Genomic DNA, 20,083 nt, shown 5'->3' with positions numbered 1-20,083 from the left:
TGTGGATAATATCTGGGTTAGGGTTAGGCAAATGAGATCAAAAGAAATGAAACTATAGTGTTTTTTGTAGTTCCAATAACTGAGCGTGCCTTTATTGTCCTGAACATCCTCCTGCTCCGACGTCACATCCTGCATTTAAACATGGCGGACACAAACAGTCGCTAAATGAGGTGTGTTTTGGTCCATTTCGGCTGAATTCTGTGGAAATACAGGAACATGAAACCATTTCTAAAGCAGCGATAGAAACCAGGTTAGTGTGCGAGAGGCTGGGAACAAGAAACCTGCTGGTTTTTGTGTCGTTGTTCACAGTCGGACGATTAAATACGCAGCGACACAGACTCGTGTGTTTTCATTGTGTAACAGTGTCTAAATCTATATATGTGTATAAGTATGTATGTATATACAGTTCAAAAGCACCGTCTCCTCTCATGTTAACCGTAGAAGTAAACACATTTTAAATCGCTGTACTAACTGTATAATAAACTCTCAATTTGTGAATAATACTCATACAACTTGATTTATTGTGAACAAATTTGAACCCACTGGACAATCACAGTCAGAAGCTGGTGGAGAAACGCCCTTTACATGTGATGTTCCACCTTTAACAGCACCAACAGGGTTCTTTCTTCACATTTATCTGAAAGATGTGATTCAAGACGTGTTTAATTTGATTTGAAAACACGATCCAGTGTCTAAGAAGTAGCTCACAGGTACTTTGCATTTGTGCACTGATCACTTCCTGCTGTTTAATAACATTGTGTGTGAACCAAAACTATCTGGGGGTAACAGTGACATTATTAACTAGTTCAAGGGAAAATATGTCAAACTTTCAAGTCTACTTTTTTTGCAATTCAACTTTAACTGTCATAATCGATCATAGTGCTGTTATGGTTTAAATGGAGGATAATATGCTGTGTATAATGATATAATGATGGAAAAGAGAACAATTTCTCTGTCACCTATATTAAAAGAGAAGTTTAAGTTTGTCCTATGCTGTTTGCAACAAGTGCATTTGGACTTGAGCAAGATGTTATCAAACTGAAGGTGCTACCTGCCAAAATAAAACGCTAAACTCATGTTAAATGGTTACATTTCATGTTTATCTATACTGCATATGTGAAATGTCAATCCATGGATCATTTTGTGTCAGGATCAAGATGTTAGCCCGTCCATGTCACTCAACTTTAGGTAGGATGTTCAGATTTTTTCCGTAATCAACATTTACTCTCCTTGTAGAATTCAACCATGAGTAGCCGAAGAAAGAGAGCCCCTCCTGTGAAGGTGGATGAAGACTCTAAGAAGAAGTTGAACTGGAACATGCTGGATGATCGCAAGGACGAGATAACCCATGAGGAAGAAGACCAGACACCAACCTGCTCCATTCCTCCTGGTGACTCCACTCCAAGCGGCTTCTTAATCTCAACCACTGAGGACCCTGCTGCCTGCCCCGGCTCTGTCCGGTTCTCAGAGGAGCTCCCCTGTACATCATCGGAGGCCGCTGTCGCCTCAACCTCTCTGTCCCTGACTTTTGTGCCGCCTTCAAAGCTGGTCAACATCTGGAAGGCACTCATTGGGGAGTTCCGTGTGTGCCCGGCTTGGCTCCCGTCCGACTGTGAGCAGAAAGCATTCACCCTCCACAGGAGGGGGGACCAGCTCTGCCTCAGTTACAGCAGCTGCGACGAGAGCTCGGAGCTGCAGTGGACGCTGGACAAGGAGACTTGCACGGCGGAGTGCAGCCTTAGCCAGATCCCTCTGGAGGATCTGGACTGGCTGCAAAAGAGACAGGTGATGCAGCTCTGCCACCAGACAAAGGATGAGACGATGAAGGTATAAATTAAAGGATTACTCTAAATTTTTTCTGTTGTTTTTATTCCAAAAATGCCAAATCCACTCTCTAAGTCTTTTGTATGGATACTGAACAGCTGTTGTTTTCTGGTTCACTGTTTAAAACACTTTGTTCTCTGGCTTCAGCGGTTGTTTGTTTGCTTTTGACAGGTTGGGATCTACTTGCTGGAAACTGGGCTCGGGAAGCCAGATTTACTTAGCGAGGGAAGTGGTCGGTTGAAGAAAGCAAATCAACTAATGCAGAAGATAATGGAGTATTTCTATGATTTCATCATCCCTGGTAAGAATCCGCTCCTAATGCATGCTGTGACCACAATGACATTTTAAAGTAAAGGATTGTAATGATACATTAATATCCTGTCTGTTTTCATGTAGAAGTGGTTGTTAACGAGGAGGAGCAGTGTGACACCGACCTGGAGAGACAAAATGTGGAGGAGCTCTATGATTATGTCCGACATCTGCACCAGCGAGAGAGCCAGGAGTTAACATGTGAAATCCAGCACAAGGCTCTTATTCCTGTGCTCAGACCCTATCAGAGCCAGGCCGTCAACTGGATGCTGAAGAGGGAAAAATACAGGAACACTTCACAGAAAGGTAGAGTTTGTTATCATTGCTCTGACTAAATATGATCTGCTTAGTCAATCAGTCTTTTGAGATTTAAAGCCTTTAAATTTCAGGTAACGAGATGGTTATGAGTATTTAGAATCTTTAAGTCTGCAAGAGCAGAAACTATATGAAAAGAGCAAAGCAAATTTTTAATTTTATTTTGTTTTGCAGAACAATCGCTGCATTACCTCTGGCGGGAGTTGGTGACATTGTGTGGAAAGAAGTTGTTCTACAACCCTTTTACTGGCTGGTAAGGATTTAAATCATTTCATATTGAAGTGAGACTCCTAAAAGTATTTTAAGTGTTCAACTTGTCTTTTCTTCCCTGCAGTTTAATTAGAGAATTTCCTCTGGCTGGCATTGCGTGGCCAGGTGGGATCCTGGCTGATGAGATGGGACTGGGAAAGACGGTGGAGGTTCTGGCTCTCATCCTGCTCCACGCCCGGCAAGATGTGGAGCAGGAGGCTCTTACTCTGCCGGCGGTGAGGATCAGAAGACAACTTTAATAACAAAATTCTGAGTTTGTTAAATATAGAGAGCTTCACCCTTTTCCTTCCTTTCTTCTTTTGTCTATGAACCATCACTAAATAAGGGTCATGGATTATTATTTATGATTGTAGTAATATCTTTATGAATTTTCTCATCTTTTGGTAAATAAAGCATTTCGAAATGGAAAATGTTCGTTTTTTTCATGATGATTTATCTCTTGGTTTTTCAGGGTAAATCTGTGAACTTCTTTGTTCCACCTCCTCCGCAAGAAAGAAAGAAAGTAATCCACTGCAAGTCTGAAGTTCAGCCTAAGATGAAAATATCTCACCCAAGTACGTCACTCAGACTCTTCTCAGACATCACAGCTTTGAATTCCTTTGCAGTCGGATTCAAGTTTACTGCAACATGTTGTATATTCTCCCTGCAGCTGTGCGTATCATGCTGCTCACTGGAATAAAGGAAATGAGATCAGGCAAGGGAGCCTCAGTCAACGCCGTGTTCACGTATATCCGCGCCACTTATGGTTACGACCTCCTCAAGAACCGCAACCACATCAAGAAGATGCTGGTGAAGCTGATGGATGAAGGCCTGGTTGACCGGGTTAAAGGTCGTGGCTTGGCGGGGTCATTCAAGCTGGGAAAAAACTACAAAGAAACCAAGAAGATGTTAGCAGAAGCATCCAAGTCTGTAAGAAACAACGCTTCCATTATGAATCTTTTATGCCTCAAATATTTCTTCCTTGTAAAATCTCACTTTTATCTGTTCTTTTCATCAGATTACAAAAAACACAGAGGGCACGCCCAGGGAAAGGTTTCAGAGACGAGCAAAAGAGAAGGCAGAGGCCGCTCTTCAAAGCTCTCTCACAGAGGATGACAGAGATCTGAGCTCGTCTGACTGCCCTGTATCAGAGCAAAGAGAAACAAAGACAAAGTGGGATCTGAATGAGAAAGCCGATCGGTACGATGACGTGATGGATACGTCCACAACATCCTCGCAGATGTCTCAGGATAAAAGTGAGTCAGATACACATGAAACATCCAGGGTGGAAGATCTCCCTGAAGAACGGGGAGAAGCTCCTCAGCTTGATGAGGAGACAGAAACCCCCACCAGAGCATCCATGGTTCCTTTCAACACTCCGGACTACCGCTTTGAGTGCTTCTGTGGCGAACTGGGCGTTATCGACTACAAGGCCCGTGTCCAGTGTATGAACTGTCAGCTGTGGCAGCACGCAGACTGTGTTAACTACAAAGAGGAAAGCCTTGGAACTACTCCCTTCTATTGCCCTCACTGCCTGGTGGCCATGAAACCCGTGTCCACTGGTGCCACCCTCATCATCTCCCCAAGCTCCATCTGCCATCAGTGGGTGGAGGAGATCAACCGTCACATTAGGTCGTCCTCACTACGAGTGCTGGTGAGAACAATGGTCTTTTGGTAGCACACGGTGGAAATGTAGAATATTAACATCTCAGCAAACCAGAGGAAACATGTGTATACCAAATCTTAAGAGGTTTTGTCCCAGATTATTTTCCTCTCACTGGTTTAGTATTGAACTAGAAATGTCTTGGAATAAATTTCTAAACTTTTTTCCAGCTTTATATAATAAAATAAGTCTGTTGCAGTAATACTTAGACCAAAACAACAGAGCTCTTTCACTTCAATTCCGCCGCTCTTCCAAAGAGCTAACACTGACAAATATGCTCAAACGGAGTTAATATGAAACTCATTTATTTGGCCCTCAGGTCTACCAGGGTGTGAAGAAACACGGCTTCATCCAGCCACACATTCTCGCTGAGCAGGATGTGGTCATCACCACCTACGACGTGCTGCGGTCGGAGCTCAACTACGTCGACATTCCCCACAGCAACAGCAAGGATGGACGCCGCTTCCGCAACCAGAAGCGCTACATGGCCGTTCCCAGTCCTCTGGTGGCAGTGGAGTGGTGGCGCATCTGTCTGGACGAGGCTCAGATGGTCGAATGTCCAACTGCGAAGGTAAGTTGTAGAGAAAAGATGAGGTATCGAACCAAACAGGGAATCTAGAGGATAACAAGGCTATTTCTCAGTTATTGATTTTCGTGTTATGCTGTATTTTATTTCAGTTTGTCTTTTAAAACGTTTATGCTTATTTTTATTATATTTCTTTCAGGCTGCAGAAATGGCTCTGCGTCTCACATCTGTCAACCGCTGGTGTGTCAGTGGTACTCCTGTCCAGAGAGGCTTAGAAGGTAATACATACCATTAAGGTATTTACATTGGAAAGAACTCCCTCTGTAACAATTAGTTTTTGAAATCCTGAAAACTGTCTCAACACAAAAAGAAAGTTAATTCTTAAACTGATTTACTTGCCATGTCCAGATCTGTATGGCCTTGTACTTTTCTTGGGAGTTGATCCATACTGGGTGAAACACTGGTGGCATCGGCTGCTTTATCGCCCTTATCGACATGGGAACACAGAACCTCTGTACAATGTCATCGCACAAATATTATGGCGATCGGCTAAAAAAGACGTCATCGATCAGGTAGGATCATAAAAGTTCTTATTGTGTTCCGTTCTCAATTTTTTAATAATGTTGGTAAATTCAGAAAATGTGTTTTCCCGATGTTTTCCAGATCCAGATTCCACCTCAGACCGAGGAGGTTCACTGGCTCTGCTTCTCCCCCGTCGAGGGGCACTTCTACCACCGTCAGCACGAGGTCTGCTCCCAGGACGCTCTGGTCAAAATCCGGAAGATCTCCGACTGGAGCCTGAAACTCGGCAGCCTCGACCGCCGCACCGTCAACACCGTCTTGTACCCGCTGCTGAGGCTGCGCCAGGCCTGCTGCCATCCACAGGCTGTGAGGGGGGAATTCCTGCCTCTTCAGAAAAGGTAGATGACCCTTGATATTGTGTTTTCACGGCTCTCACTGGAGAAGAGGGGCCTTTTTCTGAAGGCAGCTGCACCAGTTAATTAACATCTGCTCAACTAAACAGAGTTTCACAGCATTAGTAATCTTATAAAGCCCGCAGCAACTCTTTTTGTTAGTTACAGTCTGCAGTTGTGTTTATTTAAAGCTGATTCATTCTGAGTAATTTGCGTTTGAGGGTTCGTTGAGTGGGTTTCTCTGTCCTCTCACCAGCACCATGACGATGGAGGAGCTCCTGAAGTCCCTGCAGAAGAAATGTCGAGTGGAGTGTGAAGAAGCTCACAGACAATTGGTGTGTGCGCTCAATGGCCTGGCCGGCATTCACATCATCAGAGGTATGAAACACCACTAATGTGCTTGTGCCCGCTCCGCTCCCAGTTTCCCATGGGATCAGTTCAAACACAACACAAGGCACCATCTCATCTTTATGTCTCCCAACACCTTTTTGTACCAAGATGTTTTGTTGAAGGAAATCTCAGTGAGACAATATGTATAATGTGGCTGGATGTACCGAGGAGGTTTGTATGGAGCGTCTCATTAACTCACGACCGTTTCCTTCTCCGCCTTCAGATGAGTTTGTTGAGGCGACGGAGATGTATAGAGAAGTGCTTCGCTCATCAGAGGAGCACAAAGGCAGACTGAAGACAGATTCATTGCAGGTGTGTGGCCTCATTCTACTCAATTTCATGTGTCTGTGATTAATCTATGGAGGATTTCACTACAGAAACAAACCCGACAAACGTCTACTCATATAAAATGAGCAATTGCATCAATTCAAATTAAAACAAATACTTTCTTGGGGAAAGTATACTGATTTCTGATGAAATATCTTCAAACCAAAATAGATATTCGGTTATTTCCCAGTGTTTATGTATCAACAAACAATTCTAATTAGTTTATCATCATTGTGTTTGTTCAGAGACTCCATGCAACCCATAACTTGATGGAACTGCTGAGTGCAAAGCATCAAGGGATACCCCCTACGCTGAGAGATGATCAACTAAGTGATGAGGTAAAGTATATAAACATTTCTCATCTACACTGTGGATGAAACCTAAGAGATGCCTCCGTTCCTACATGCCAATGTGGATCGTTCTTGCGGAGCTTGTTTTTAATAAAACCCATCTCCTCTGTGCCATCTGTCGCTCTCATCCTCTGCGTCTCTTCAGGCCGAGCAGCTGCGACAGCACTACATGACCAAGTACGACTCTGAGGTGGCAGACGCCCATCAGGCTCTACAGCCGGTGCTACAGAACATCAAAGAGCTGAGACGCAAAGTGAGAAACCTCTTTTACATCCACACCCATCTACGTTGTTTACATAAAACAACAATCCACCCAATGGAAGAATATTGGCAAACTCTGATCCAGAATTTACATATTTCAAACTCATCAAGATCCAATTACAGATGGTATTTTTTGTACATTATCTACAGTCAAGTAGAATAATTTGATAACAACACATTCGTCTTTGTCAAGGTGAAGCTGAACTCTACCTGGTGGCTGGATGTTATTCAGAGGGCAATCCGCCTCTCCACCGATGATGATCTGGTGTCTCGCATCAAGAATGAGCTGACGTCCAGCTACAAACAACAAGCCAGCAAGCTCTCCATGGCTGACAAGTACACACTTCATTCTACAAAATAAGATAATAGCTAAGATAATAGCTTAGACCAAACTTGTACTTGAAGTAAGTGTGTGTCCTGCAGGTTCCGTGATGCCTCTGGTTTGCAGTTCCTGCTCACCTCGCAAATGCAAGACCTGATTAAATCCCAGAAGACCGTGCAAGACGCAGTGAAGAAGCTTGAAGGCCCGGCTTCAAAAACCGTGATTGACGAGGTCACGATTTGTCACCTCAGGCCTATGAGACTGCCACTTAACAAGTAGGACATCAGAAAGTAGAAATTTTACACAGATTGTACAACCCGCTTCTGAACCTTTGAACTTGTTTTATATGTGACCTAATCCTCTTCTTTCGTTGCATTTTAGCTGTGTGTTTTGTAAAGCTGATGAACTTTTCGTTGACTATGAGTCCAAGCTGTTTTCTCACACGTATGTAGAACAATATTCATGACACCTGTCAGTTTGAATAATCAAATTGTTTCTTATTTAAAAATGGTCGTGGTGGTTAATCAGAAATATAACCTCACAGGGTGAAGGGTCAGACAGCCATCTTTGAGGAGATGATTGAGGACGAAGACGGGATGGTGGACGACCGTCTCCCCACCACCAGCCGAGGTCTCTGGGCAGCCAGCGAGACTGAGCGCACGCTGAAGGCCATCTTGTCCTTCGCCAAAGCTAAACGCATGGATCCAGAGGTGGTGGAGGAGGGCAACACTTTCATGGAGCTGTTTGAGAACTGGAAGAAGGAGTACAAGGTTCGTACGCACACCAACAAAACCTGTCTTTCAAGTAAGCACAACCTGTTTTAAATGTAACAAAAGATTCTTCAACAAATATTCAAAAAGCTGTATAACCGCTTTTAGCTCTTAAAATATAGAATTTTGAGACAAAAGACCAAATTTTGTCATGTTTAAAAAAAAAAGTTGCGAATGTGAATGGAGTTGAATTCAGATTAAAATATAATGTGCTTTGGCAAGTTTTTTCAAGAAATAGCATTTGCATGTGCCAATTCACCTCAGGTGCTGCACGAGTACTGGATGGTGCTGCGGAATCACGTGTCAGCCAGCGATGAGTTGGGGATGGCCACGGAGCGGCTACGAGTTCGCCTGCCCGACGAGCCCAAGCCCAAAGTGCTGCACATCATCGAGCCACATGAGGTGAGTGAAAGACCTCGACACACCTCTGTTTTTACAGCTTGCTTGTTTCTGTCTGTTCTTTCAAAAATCCAGTCAGTTTTGTTTATTCCTCAAGTGGATTTCCTCTCCTAAATGAATTTTGATTAGCATAGTCACTGATTTCACACACACGGTGAACTCCTGGTGTCTTTTATCACACAGCCGGACACCACATTCACTTCTGCGGCTTGTAACAGATACAACCATTTGGTAGATTTGACATTTAAACACATGTTTTACTTTGTTTGAAGTTTTGGACCTAACTTAATAAATAAAATGGAAAATCTGTTGAGGATTCAAAAGAGCACTGCTGCTGGTTAGCCAAGGATTGTAATGTTGTGCCTTAACTATTTTTATTGCATTCCTGACCCGTGTGCTCGGCTGCTTTGCTTCCAGGTGGGGCAGAACAGAGTCAAGCTTTTGAACGACCAGGCAGTGGCCAAGTCTCAGCTGCAAAAGAAGCTCGGCCAGTTTCTGTACCTCACAAATCTGGAGAAGGTAATAAACAGTTAGGAGTAACTGCAAAGTACATACATTCTTCAGCTGCTCATTCAAAAACGTGTGTGATAGGATCTTACTCCGACCTACGTAATGTCTTTTATTTCAGTCCCAGGACAAGTCGACTGGAGGACTGAATCCAGAGCCATGTCCCATCTGTGCTCGGCCCCTGGGACAGGAGGTGAGACAGAACACCTTACCGTCTGTACAACTGTCTCATCAGCACAGACACTGTAATTACATCCAGTCTGAAGCAGATTCCCTCTCCTCCAGGAACTGTGTTTAACATTTGGCATTTGGTTGATGTCGGTTGTTTATCAGTGAATGTGATGAGCCTGGTGCACCTGAGAAATCAAACAGCAGGAAGGTTTCGCCTGTCTGATGTTTTCATTTTAGTATGGTGGCGTTTAAGTATTGTGTTTATATTCATCAAGTTTATGGGAGATCTAAGGACAAATCAAACTGAAGTGTTTAGTCTTTTTCCGCATATGTTTTTACAGCTCCTCTGTTCTAAAGGTATCACTAGAATGTCTCAACAAAGGCCACTTGACAAACAACATTGAAATCTGTTCAGATCCAGTTTTGAATTTGGATCTGTACCAAATTGCACAAAATTATAAAACCCCTCAAACATTTCTGATTTCATTTCATCGAGATTCTTCCATGATTCTCTGAGAAATTCTTAAAGATGTCAAACAACGCCCTATGTTGTTAAAGAAAGGTTCAATAAAATCCATTCTGTTGTTTTTGCGTTATCTTGCTTTCAAACACCCCAAACCACAAAACAGTTTCCAGCTCTAAGTGTAGATTTGCTACCACAGTGACTGTGGATTTGAGAATCCCTGGTAGTGTCCTCATTCACCATCTTAATCATCTTAATTCCTGGTCTTTCTCTTCCCCAGTGGGCAGTGCTGACTTGTGGCCACTGCTTCTGTAACGAGTGCATTTCCATCATTGTGGAGCAGTACAGCACGGGCTCAAGGCGGCGTGCCATCATGTGTGCCATTTGTAGGCAGACCACGTCCCACTCGGAGATCTCCTATGTGTTCACCACGCAGTCGTCCAGTCAGGACCAGGACATCCCAGTCCAGGTCAGTAGAGCAACAGTCCCGATTCCGGAGATTTATCATGTCAGTAATGGATTAATCCTGTTATAAAGATCTGTCAGATGGTTCAGACTTAATTTGTTAAGTTTTTATGAATTTTGATGCTTTCCTGAATGACTTACATGCTTTGTACCTGACTGTAGTCATCACGTATTAGGGGGTTGCCCTTTAATTCATGTCCTGTAATTTATGTTACTGTATTTTAGCAAAGGTTTTCCCAGGTCACTGATTGTTGATCCTACAGTAACGTAACGTTCCTCCTCCTGCGCTCGTCAGGGAAGCCATTCTACCAAAGTGGAGGCAGTGGTGAGAACACTGAAGAAGATTCAAGCGACCGACCCCGGAGCCAAGTGTCTCGTTTTCTCCACGGTAACTGTGAACTATCCGTGCTCGGTCAGATGGTGATTTACCTCGATGATATCTGGTTTGGATCTGACCCAGTTTCTCTCTCTCTCTCCCGCTCAGTGGCTGAACGTCCTGGACATCATCGCCAAGGCCTTGTTTGACAACAACCTGGAGTTCTCACAAATCAATGGGATTCACAAATTCCAGGTTTGGATTTTGCATTGCAACCATTTCTACCCAATGAAATATCCACCGCTGCTACACCACGGAAAGTTTACCATAGTTTAGAGAGGACATTTTAGAGTTTCAGCAATTTTCCACCCATCCACTACAGCAAAAGAAAAGATCATTCCTATAACTTTACCTTTAGGTTCAACTGATTTCATGACACCCAAACTTAATATTTAAAAGGAACTCTAACCCTGTTGTGGTGGAAGTAGATAAGTCCAGGTCACCTCCAAAATGAAATCTTTTTACCTTTTTCCCAGAGGACATATCTTCAAAATATTTCATCGACCTTTGTTTCTCAGTTTGTGTTTTATCATGGAGACAGAAATATGCGATGAATATCTAATCTCTCCTATTAATATTGACTGTCTTATTATGATAAAGGTTTCTCTCTGACCACTTACCTCTAAAACCATGATTTGTTATTTTCTTAATTTTTAACATTGATTATGTTATTTCTGGTAGTTATCCACAGATTCCGTGGCTCAACAAGGATTAAAGATCCAACACCCCTCTTAATAAAAATATAAGGGGGAAATACTTTGATTAGATTTTTTTCTTATAAAGAAGAAGGCACAGCAAAATGTGACAAAAATATATTTGTTGCAACGATGTCACCTCATGCAGGTGTGATTTTATCAATCTCATTGTCGACTTCAATGTTCCAGGAGAATCTGAGCTCCTTCAAATACGAAGAGAAGATCAACATTCTTCTCCTTCCTCTCCACACCGGCTCCAATGGTCTGAACATCATCGAAGCCACTCACGTGCTGCTGGTCGAGCCCATCCTGAACCCAGCCCACGAGCTCCAGGCCATCGGCAGGGTGCACCGCATCGGACAAACCAAGTAAGTTTGAGGTGGTTCAGGCCGGCAGGTGTTGGTGTGTCCAGGTTCAAACCTCTTTATGACACTAGCACCTTCTGTTTTGTACATCCAGTGAAATGTATTTATAGTTTGTGTCTTTCCACCAGGCCAACGTTCGTCCACAGGTTCCTCATTAAATCCACTATTGAAGAGAGAATGCAGGCGATGCTGAAAACAGCAGAGAAAAGGTACGAGTTGACACTGAGCTCTTTAATTCAAAAGGGGGATTTTGACATTTAAAGGTTGAACGTGGCAGCGGAGCTCACAGTTCCCATAAATGTTTTTTTTTCCTTCCCTTTATCCCAGTCACACCAGCACAGCCATGAAGCACTCAGAGGCTGCAGTACTGACGGTAGCCGACCTCGCCGATCTGTTTACTGACGATACAGAACATCTGGGATGAGTCTGAACACCACGAGACACCGACTGAAGATCCACAGCGACTTTCTCTTTACCCAGTTGGTGATGAGGACAGTCCGATTTTGAACATTCCACTTTTTTATATATGGATCATGAAGTTACCAAATGCATCTTAGCATATTTTAGCAAATCACTGACAGCAAACAACAACTTTTCTTAATTGTTTTCAGTTTTTAATCTTTTAGGGGGGGGGTATGTGTGATGTCTTAGCTGTAACGTAACGGATTCAGTGACTACTTCAGCTGTGCAGGGACACATCTGATGAACATATTAGGCTGGACTGTTCTTGTGTTAATCTGTGCATTTTATAATGAACTTCACTGCATGACGAGGCAGATGAACAGGGGAGATTGTGCTATCGTCACATCCTGGAAATAAACATCTGTCCACCGTCATCCTGTTACGAGCTCTTTTTGTGCGCCGCCTTTTATTGTGATTTATTTCTATGCTGTAAAAGTGTCGACAGGAAGGAAGCCGTTGACCTTGAAGTGTTGCTCGGACTTTTACTTCTTTACAAATCGGAGCAGAAGTGAGAGATTATTGCAGGATCCTCTTGTTTTTCTCTCTTCTTTTAGCGATTTGTCTTTTAAAACAATGCTCGGCTCTGACACTTGAGCCTGTCTTAATTTGCAAGACAAAAAAGAGGAGGATTCAGTGTCTTGGAAACTAATCTTGTAAATCAAACTCATAAAAGTCTCAAAATGAGAAGAGGCTTTCGGCCGCATTGCAGCAGTCAGCTCGTCCTTCTCTAACTTTACCACTTACAAATTGTCTGGACAGGTTTAACGGATGAATTACTGTTTCTTACTTTTTCCGTGTTTCATCGTGTTTTTTTAAAACGTCATGAAAATAATTATTTTCCTTTCTTGTCTCTCCCGCTCAAAGTAATTTATGGTCTGTTCCCCCCACAAACATGCACTCACAGGTCCTTGGCATCATCACTGAATTGTCCTTGACTCGTAATGAGTTTCTTTTTGCCTGACTGACTGGGATTCCCGCACCAGTAAAGATTTTAAAATGGCCAGACAAAGGATGCAGACAACAAAGAGTGGCAGCCCAGTGCTGTTGTTCCTCTCCTGCATGGTTACCAGGCGTTGTTGGCCCTCTGTAGTAAGAAACGGTTGTAAGATGTTTACTAAGAAGACGTCGCCGCGGTGGGCGGTAACATACGTGTTACCTTGGACTCCCCTCAGTTCCCCCTATTCATGTGCGGAATCTCATTGTTGGTGGGGACATCATTCAAGCTGGTGTTTTAAGGCCAGAGGGAGGCTCCCAGTTCATTAGAGCTGTGTTTCGAGGGTTGGGGTAAGAGACAGGTGCTACGTCTTTCCCCAGAAAGATTCAGGGGAGAAAGAGGCAAAAAGGCAGTGGAGTGGCTAAGCTGAGGCAAACCAGAGGGAGAGTCCAGGGAAGATGGCACCTTCCAGTTTGGTTATTGCCTGGTTACTGTTCACCATGAGGATGGTCATCTCGGCCGTGTATCTGGAGCCTGAGGAGGAGGGTGAGCTCACTACTCGCATCACATCACATCACATCACACACTCAGGGAGGAAACGTCAGGGGTCAAACCACAAAAACCTTTTACTGGTAATAAGTCATAAGCCTGTTTTCTCCTTGATGATTGGAGGTATAGCACCAGTTTCCCCAGACTCTAAGATCTTGAAATGTTCTCGTAAAAACAATCATCTAATCAAGTTCAGTAAGATGAGGATTTTGTGTCTAGTTTCTCTGACCTCAGCTGCAGTGAATGGGATTTCTCTGAAGATTCTCAGTCATAGCATTTCTCAGGAACTGGCACCTGGAGTTACTTGAGGTTCTTGCAGATGTGATTTCTCTGATCCGAACAACTTCTTCGGCTCTGATGATTATCATCAAGAACCCAGAGCAAGTCCAGTTGTCCTCACTTAGCTCTCGCAAAAAAGTATTCAGATTGTTCAGTTAGATCAAAAATAATTACTAGACTGTGAAAATACTTAGTTATAAGTAAAGTCCTGAATTTAAAATGAAATAAAAGTGAAAAAATATTGTCTGCAAAATGAACTTAATGCAGGAAAAGCAAAGCTACTCATTATGCAGCAGAGTGAATATGTATTACACATGATGCTTTTAGATCATTATTACTGATAAATGTATACACAGCATTTTAGTGCTGGTGTAGGTCGAAGAGGAACATCCACGCACTACTCTGGACATTATTCTATCTTTTAACATACAACAACGCATCATATTTAAAGAATTCAGCTGCATGTTGTGCAAAGTTAGCTGTAAGATGAACGTATTGGAGTGAGAGGTGCAATATTTTCCTCTAAAATGTAACGCAGTCAAAAATGGAAAGTACTACTCAATTTCCCCCTGGGATCAATAAAGTATTTCTCAGTACATTTCAATTAAATATGTGACAATACACATGGTTAAATTGCATTGTCTAATTGTTGAAAATAAATTAGTTGGATCATAGAGTGTGCAAAAGCAGTATAAGTTAAAAAATAATTATATTATCCAAAATAAATGTTTGTAGGAAGTTTAAACTGTTGTCTCTCTTATCCGTTTTTGTTCCCATTAGAGCTTAATGAAACTGTCATTTGCACCAACGATCATATGGAGGTGGTTATACCCAGTGCTTTCTTCCTCAACAAAGAGCCTCCAGTTTATGTGAGTCATTAAAAGTATTTTTTTTTCAAAGGCAGATGTTCGATTCTACTGAATTCCGAGTGTGACACTTGAATATTTGTGTTTATTCTTGTGCCTCCTGTACTTAGGTTTGGGATTTACATTTAAATGATCCTGAGTGCCGCGGCGTTGAGGTCGGAGACGACTACGTCTTCAGCATAAAGACCAATCTGTCCGACTGTGGGACTATAATGGTACGAGCTTCAAACCTTCGCTTTAAAAGTGTGTGAAAGCCACTTGTGCAGGATTAAAGAGTCTAATAAAAAAAAACGAATCCAATGTTGCACGTGAGCTGAGACGTTTAGAAGAGCTGCTAACAAAGGCCGAATGCATCAGCTTTAACCACCATGAAGACAAACTACACTCGGTATCTCCATCACTGACAGTATAAAATCCCCATCATTATAAATTAACTGTTTTACGATATGTACGGTTGTTGTGGGAACTGGACCGGGAGCAGTGTTTTTTTTTTTCTTTTTCCTGTGGTGACGTAAATGTGGACTGAGACCCTCTGTTCTGTGCTCAGATGGGTACTGAGGAATTAGCTCATATGTATAATAAGATGGACAGAGAAAGGCACACACCCTGAGCCCAGACAGAAAGGAGTGAAGAGAAAAGAAAGGGGGGGGGGGGAGTGGCGTGCATGTCAAGGAAGAACGGAGGCTTGTTCCTTTTCCCTATGACAGCACTGGGCCTTTATTCAGCGCAGCGATGGGACCTTGAATGGCCTTGTAGTCCTAAATTATCAGAATTTACATGGGAATGATGATTATTTGTTGAAGCTCAGTGAATAAGGAGGCAACAAATCACTGGTCAACTCGCCCCTTGGTTATTTTAATCCCGCTGTTCTCATGGACTCCATCTCCGGAGGGCTTTTAAATCCCTACTTCAGTTCACAAGTGTCCTTGAATTGTGTCCTCGGAATGCGTGAAGGTTTTTCTTGTAAAGCGAGCAAAAGGTTAACGCAGGAAAAAAAAAAAAAAACTCCCAGTCCTGCACCTCAGCAGTTTTACAAGTTTATTGCATAGAGCCTGAGCAAAGTATGTCTCCTCTGGATTAGAAGAAGAATGCTGTGTGAGTCGGCCTTGCTTTTCACCTTGACCGCAGGACCCGTTAAACCCCGCCGTCAGCGGAGGAATGACTGAACTGTTGGGTTTCAAGGTCAAACATTTTCATTCAGACACGGCAGCGTCCTCTGCTCATGTTTCAACGATAGTTCTGTGTTTGTGAGACGCAGAGCCTTTGTATTACCGAGTGATAAGTGCAAGTGGCAGTGGGGTCCTGTCGTGAAGCCATGAAGACCTGTCGCCCGCCGTGGAAACCGGCCGCTGGTGCTGGTGCATTGTGGGGGGTCGCGTGTTGACCAAGCGGTAGTAAAAGATGTCTCGGCCGTTAGAGCCCGGGACAATTCATCCTGCTCGGGGACCATGAGAGGCCGTCCTCCTTCTGGCCCCAGCAGGGGCCCTGACAAACCTTGGACACAACCTTTTCCCTCGTCTACGTTTTACGTTCTCGCCAACGTCACTTGCCAACAAAAGAATATAGACCAGTATGGCTCACATTTACAGTGTGTGAAAGGGTGACGGCCGTTGACGTTACAGCCTGGGAAAGAGGTCACATAAAGTCCCCTCAATCACTTCTTCTGTCTGTGAGTCTAACAACTGTAAATCCTGCAGCTGTGGAAACTTTACATACATCTTGATGTCATCTTGGAATGTGAACAGTGGTATAAACGATATAAAGAGATTGGGAGTTTTCTTTGTACATTTTCCTTTATTTCTAGTATTTTATTTTCTAGTCATGGAATCAAGTCATGGATCTTGATCATAATAATGCAAATAATAACAAAGAATTTAAATGTGGTAAAAGTATGTGCTCTACTGAGTGTCATCCTGGTTGATTTGTCAATTAATAAATTAAAATTCATCAACATCAATTATAATAATCAGTTAATTTTAACACATATCCAAGCAAAATGCCAAGCTTTTGATGGTTTCAGGTTAGAAAATATGAACATTTGCCTGTAGATTCTGTAGATGAACATAAAATGAATCTGAAGATCAATTAATAAATTCAGGTACTTTGTAATAGCAACAATTACAAAATGTTTTGTTATCTTATCATCTCTGTGAAGACTTTCATTGTGATGGTCAATGGTTGCTTGAAAAAAGCGTAGAAATTGAAATGTTATTTTTCTTTCTTTTTCCTCTCCACAGGCCTCGGATGACACACACATCATGTTCATCAACACCATACACAACAACGACTCAGAGGTCATCACGAGAAACTACATCAACATAACGTTTGTGTGTCGCTACCCTGTCAATTACATGGTGCAGCAACCCAACGGGGTAAACATGATCAAGGTGGACGTCAGGTGACTGTTTGTTTTGTATCTAAATGACCTCTGACCTCTCAGTAACATCATTTGATTTTTAACACGTGTCTGTTTGGACTCTACAGAACGATAACTCTAAACACGGAGGACGGGAACTTCTCCGTGTCCATGTTGTTGTACAAAGACGAAGCCTTCCAGGACAAATGGACGACTGTGCCCTCGCTGACCCTGGAGGACGACATCTTCGTGAAGGTTTTCATGGTAAATACTCACCTCTCATATTAACTTGAATATTGTGTAAGGGTTAGTTGCATATTTTACGCAGTATTTAGTGTTTTGTGTTGAGTAAAGTGCCTGTTTAAGATGAGCCGTGACAGGGAGGATGTATCCTGAGCTTTTGACTCACAGACAAAAACACATTACATCACTGTCACACTATTGACATCTATTTTGGGATCAGGCTAAGCATGTTGTTACATGACGTTAAGCAATATGTTGTCTGTTGGATTGATGCATTATAAGCAACACAGGAAATCCAACACTCCCCCTGTGCTGCTCTTTTCCTAGATGTTGTGATAAACATTTTGTACAGCTGTTGCTTATGCACCAGGAATCAGAGTTTCACATGTCAATCTTGGAAAAGTGTTCAGCGTGTGTACATATTGACTGACACTCCCGTATGTCCCCACAGGTACCGGCTGACCTGATGCTGCGGATCGAGAGGTGCTGGGCCACACCGACCAGTGACCCCTACAGCAACATACAGTACACCTTCATCAGGGACAGGTCGGCCTCAGAAGTGCTATCTTTTCTTTTTCTATTTGTCATTTTGAACCTGAAAATAAGAATAATTCGGCTGGGATTTGTTTGTTCAGACTGTGATGAAATCTGCTTATAGCTGGTGGTGTTATTTCACCACCCTCGCACACAGCTCTAAGTCCTCTCACACGCGGGGCTGATGAAATCTGAAATAAGAGAATTTGTTGCTTAGAGAGGAGGCCAGACAACAACTTCTCAGAGCCCCGGGTCATGTGACTCCCCCGTCTGAGAGGCCACATGCGTTTCAGTTCAACAGCTGTGCACGTCCTTGACAACCAGGCAGTATTTGGTACTGTTGGCAACAGCAAAGAGCAATGAAACGCTGCACAATGATTTCACAATGCAGAAGGGGGGGGGGGGGGGGGGTTACTCCAATAAATCTGTCTCTCACGGTGCTGCAGATAATGTTTGCGTTATGTCTGAGCTTTGTCGTGCATCACACCGAGATCTTGGGTTAAGATCTGTTCCTTCTCGCAGTTTTTGACTCTAGATTTCAATCTTACTCCCACCAGACCTGCCTGACTTCTCTGTCTCCCCCCTCGTAGCTGCCCGGTGCTGTCCAACGAGCAGACCCTGAGTGTGCTGAAGAATGGCCAGGGTCCGGAGGCCTTGTTCAGGATACAAATGTTTAAGTTTGTCGGCAGCTCCTACGCCAACGTCTTTCTCCACTGCAACATCCAGATCTGCCACAACGCTCCGGGGCTGTGTCAGCCTGTGAGTGAGCGCATGCAACACCAATTCCTCACACTGGGAGTCACAGGCCAGTTCAGACAAGTAGCCTGTGGTGGGCTCAGCTTAGGTCCTTAATATAGACCCATCAGGACAGAATTGTTTCTCAGCTCCATGATGGGCCAGTCAGGCTGCCCTGGTCTTTAAATATGCATCTCTTAGCACCAGATCTTTTTATGTCTAATCATGTGTTTCCAGAACTGCTCTGGTGAAGTCACAGTAATGAGGATGCGCAGAGACGTCCCACTGTCCCACACTGTGTCTTATGGACCAATCAGACGACTACTAAACAGTGAAAAGCCCAATCTGAGTCAGTTTTTACATTCTCTTTCATTTATGTGGATTTCGTCAAAGCTTTGAGATTCCAGATACTGGAAACTAATTGTATGCTAAGGTGTGTTTCCACCTGTTTCCTTTGTGTCTGTAGATGCAGGCGGAGTCCCCCCCGTGGCGACGTTTGTCCTCGGAGGGCTGCTGGTGGTCCTGCTGCTTATCACAGGGTTGTTCGGGAGGCTGTGGCTGCGCTCCAGACGTTTCTACCCGGCCCGGGAGGCGCAGCTCACTCTGTCCAACATTCACCACATCTCAGAGGTGGCCTCGTGAATCAGGCGATCCGGAACTTTCTCAGCTGACGAATGGACAAACAAACACGTGGTCACACATGTACAAATGCAAAAGAAAATGCACACTTGTGATTTATGATAATGACGAGAGTCTTGCAGGTGTTTTTCTTTATAAAATGTTTTTGTTTTTAAAGAAAATCGACTTAATAAAGTTCTCAATTGTTGCTGTTGTTTTTCTCAGTGGGGAAAGTTAAGTAGGACATTGTACTGTGCTTGAATATTCCACTTTTATTCTTCTTTAAACTTCAACCTCACTACTTTTCAGAAGCAAATGATCATGAACATTGAAACGATGCTTACCCAGCAATACATCTGTAATTATAATCTACATTATATAAATATACATTTTATGTCCCTTTTATTCAACCTAAGGAAAGGGGTTTTAGTTGTAGTGGGAATATTTTTATTATGTCCTATTTAAGGGTTAATGTTGGTTTGAATCAATATTTTTCATATAGTCAACGATATCTCATGCAAGATGAATAAAGCTATTTCAATAGCTTTTTTTAGTAAAGCCTATATAGTTATAAAACAGTTGCACATTAGTTCTTCATAGATGTCAATCAAACAGGAGAAAAATATGTGTGGATCATACACAGCACAGTGTTTGAGGGATTGAATAAAAATAAATTAGTGGGCCTGTTTTCTTAGTAGTGGGTGAGACATGTTACTCGCTGTAAGGATGTGGCTCATCCACATGTTTTTAACAGTTTCTCTGCAACAACTAAAATCTGTGGCACAGAGATATGATTAAGTTGAGTCTTAATACGAAGATCAGTTCATTGGTCATCTTTGTCTTATA

General features: G+C 43.0%; 2 protein-coding genes across 2 annotated transcripts; both read left to right on the top strand.

Annotated features, from left to right (window-relative positions):
* The first annotated feature begins 134 nt into the window (after positions 1-134).
* On the top strand, positions 135-12,497 carry shprh (SNF2 histone linker PHD RING helicase). The gene is made up of 30 exons (XM_062397887.1): positions 135-250; positions 1,237-1,827; positions 1,996-2,125; positions 2,221-2,439; positions 2,623-2,701; positions 2,783-2,933; positions 3,170-3,272; positions 3,368-3,627; positions 3,716-4,351; positions 4,680-4,931; positions 5,086-5,164; positions 5,295-5,458; positions 5,550-5,806; positions 6,057-6,178; positions 6,414-6,502; positions 6,763-6,855; positions 7,013-7,120; positions 7,322-7,464; positions 7,552-7,725; positions 7,832-7,894; positions 7,995-8,220; positions 8,485-8,622; positions 9,037-9,138; positions 9,248-9,319; positions 10,041-10,229; positions 10,521-10,613; positions 10,710-10,796; positions 11,486-11,664; positions 11,790-11,870; positions 11,989-12,497. The coding sequence occupies exons 2-30, from the start codon at positions 1,246-1,248 to the stop codon at positions 12,083-12,085; spliced, it is 4,968 nt and encodes a 1,655-aa protein (XP_062253871.1). The 5' UTR covers positions 135-250; positions 1,237-1,245; the 3' UTR covers positions 12,086-12,497.
* Positions 12,498-14,670: 2,173 nt separating this feature from the next.
* On the top strand, positions 14,671-19,414 carry si:dkeyp-110a12.4 (uromodulin). The gene is made up of 8 exons (XM_062397835.1): positions 14,671-14,754; positions 14,862-14,966; positions 16,989-17,149; positions 17,236-17,371; positions 17,802-17,896; positions 18,475-18,643; positions 18,857-18,968; positions 19,086-19,414. The coding sequence occupies exons 1-8, from the start codon at positions 14,701-14,703 to the stop codon at positions 19,259-19,261; spliced, it is 1,008 nt and encodes a 335-aa protein (XP_062253819.1). The 5' UTR covers positions 14,671-14,700; the 3' UTR covers positions 19,262-19,414.
* The last annotated feature ends 669 nt before the right edge of the window (positions 19,415-20,083 follow it).

This window comes from Platichthys flesus, chromosome 10, assembly GCF_949316205.1.
Source record: "Platichthys flesus chromosome 10, fPlaFle2.1, whole genome shotgun sequence".
NCBI classification, from domain to species: Eukaryota; Metazoa; Chordata; class Actinopteri; order Pleuronectiformes; family Pleuronectidae; genus Platichthys; species Platichthys flesus.
The sequence above is the reverse complement of the archived record's forward strand: the minus strand, read 5'-3'. Positions and strand labels throughout refer to the sequence as shown.

What these genes read in the sequence shown, in the direction of transcription:
- shprh (XM_062397887.1), top strand. Translation starts at nt 1,246, where the DNA reads ATGAGTAGCCGAAGAAAGAGAGCCCCTCCTGTGAAGGTGGATGAAGAC. An exon ending in CTATGATTTCATCATCCCTG is followed by an intron (nt 2,126 to 2,220) that starts GTAAGAATCCGC and finishes GTTTTCATGTAG; the next exon opens with AAGTGGTTGTTAACGAGGAG. An exon ending in TCAAAGAGCTGAGACGCAAA is followed by an intron (nt 7,121 to 7,321) that starts GTGAGAAACCTC and finishes GTCTTTGTCAAG; the next exon opens with GTGAAGCTGAACTCTACCTG.
- si:dkeyp-110a12.4 (XM_062397835.1), top strand. Translation starts at nt 14,701, where the DNA reads ATGGAGGTGGTTATACCCAGTGCTTTCTTCCTCAACAAAGAGCCTCCA. An exon ending in ACAAAGAGCCTCCAGTTTAT is followed by an intron (nt 14,755 to 14,861) that starts GTGAGTCATTAA and finishes TCCTGTACTTAG; the next exon opens with GTTTGGGATTTACATTTAAA. An exon ending in TCTTCGTGAAGGTTTTCATG is followed by an intron (nt 17,372 to 17,801) that starts GTAAATACTCAC and finishes ATGTCCCCACAG; the next exon opens with GTACCGGCTGACCTGATGCT.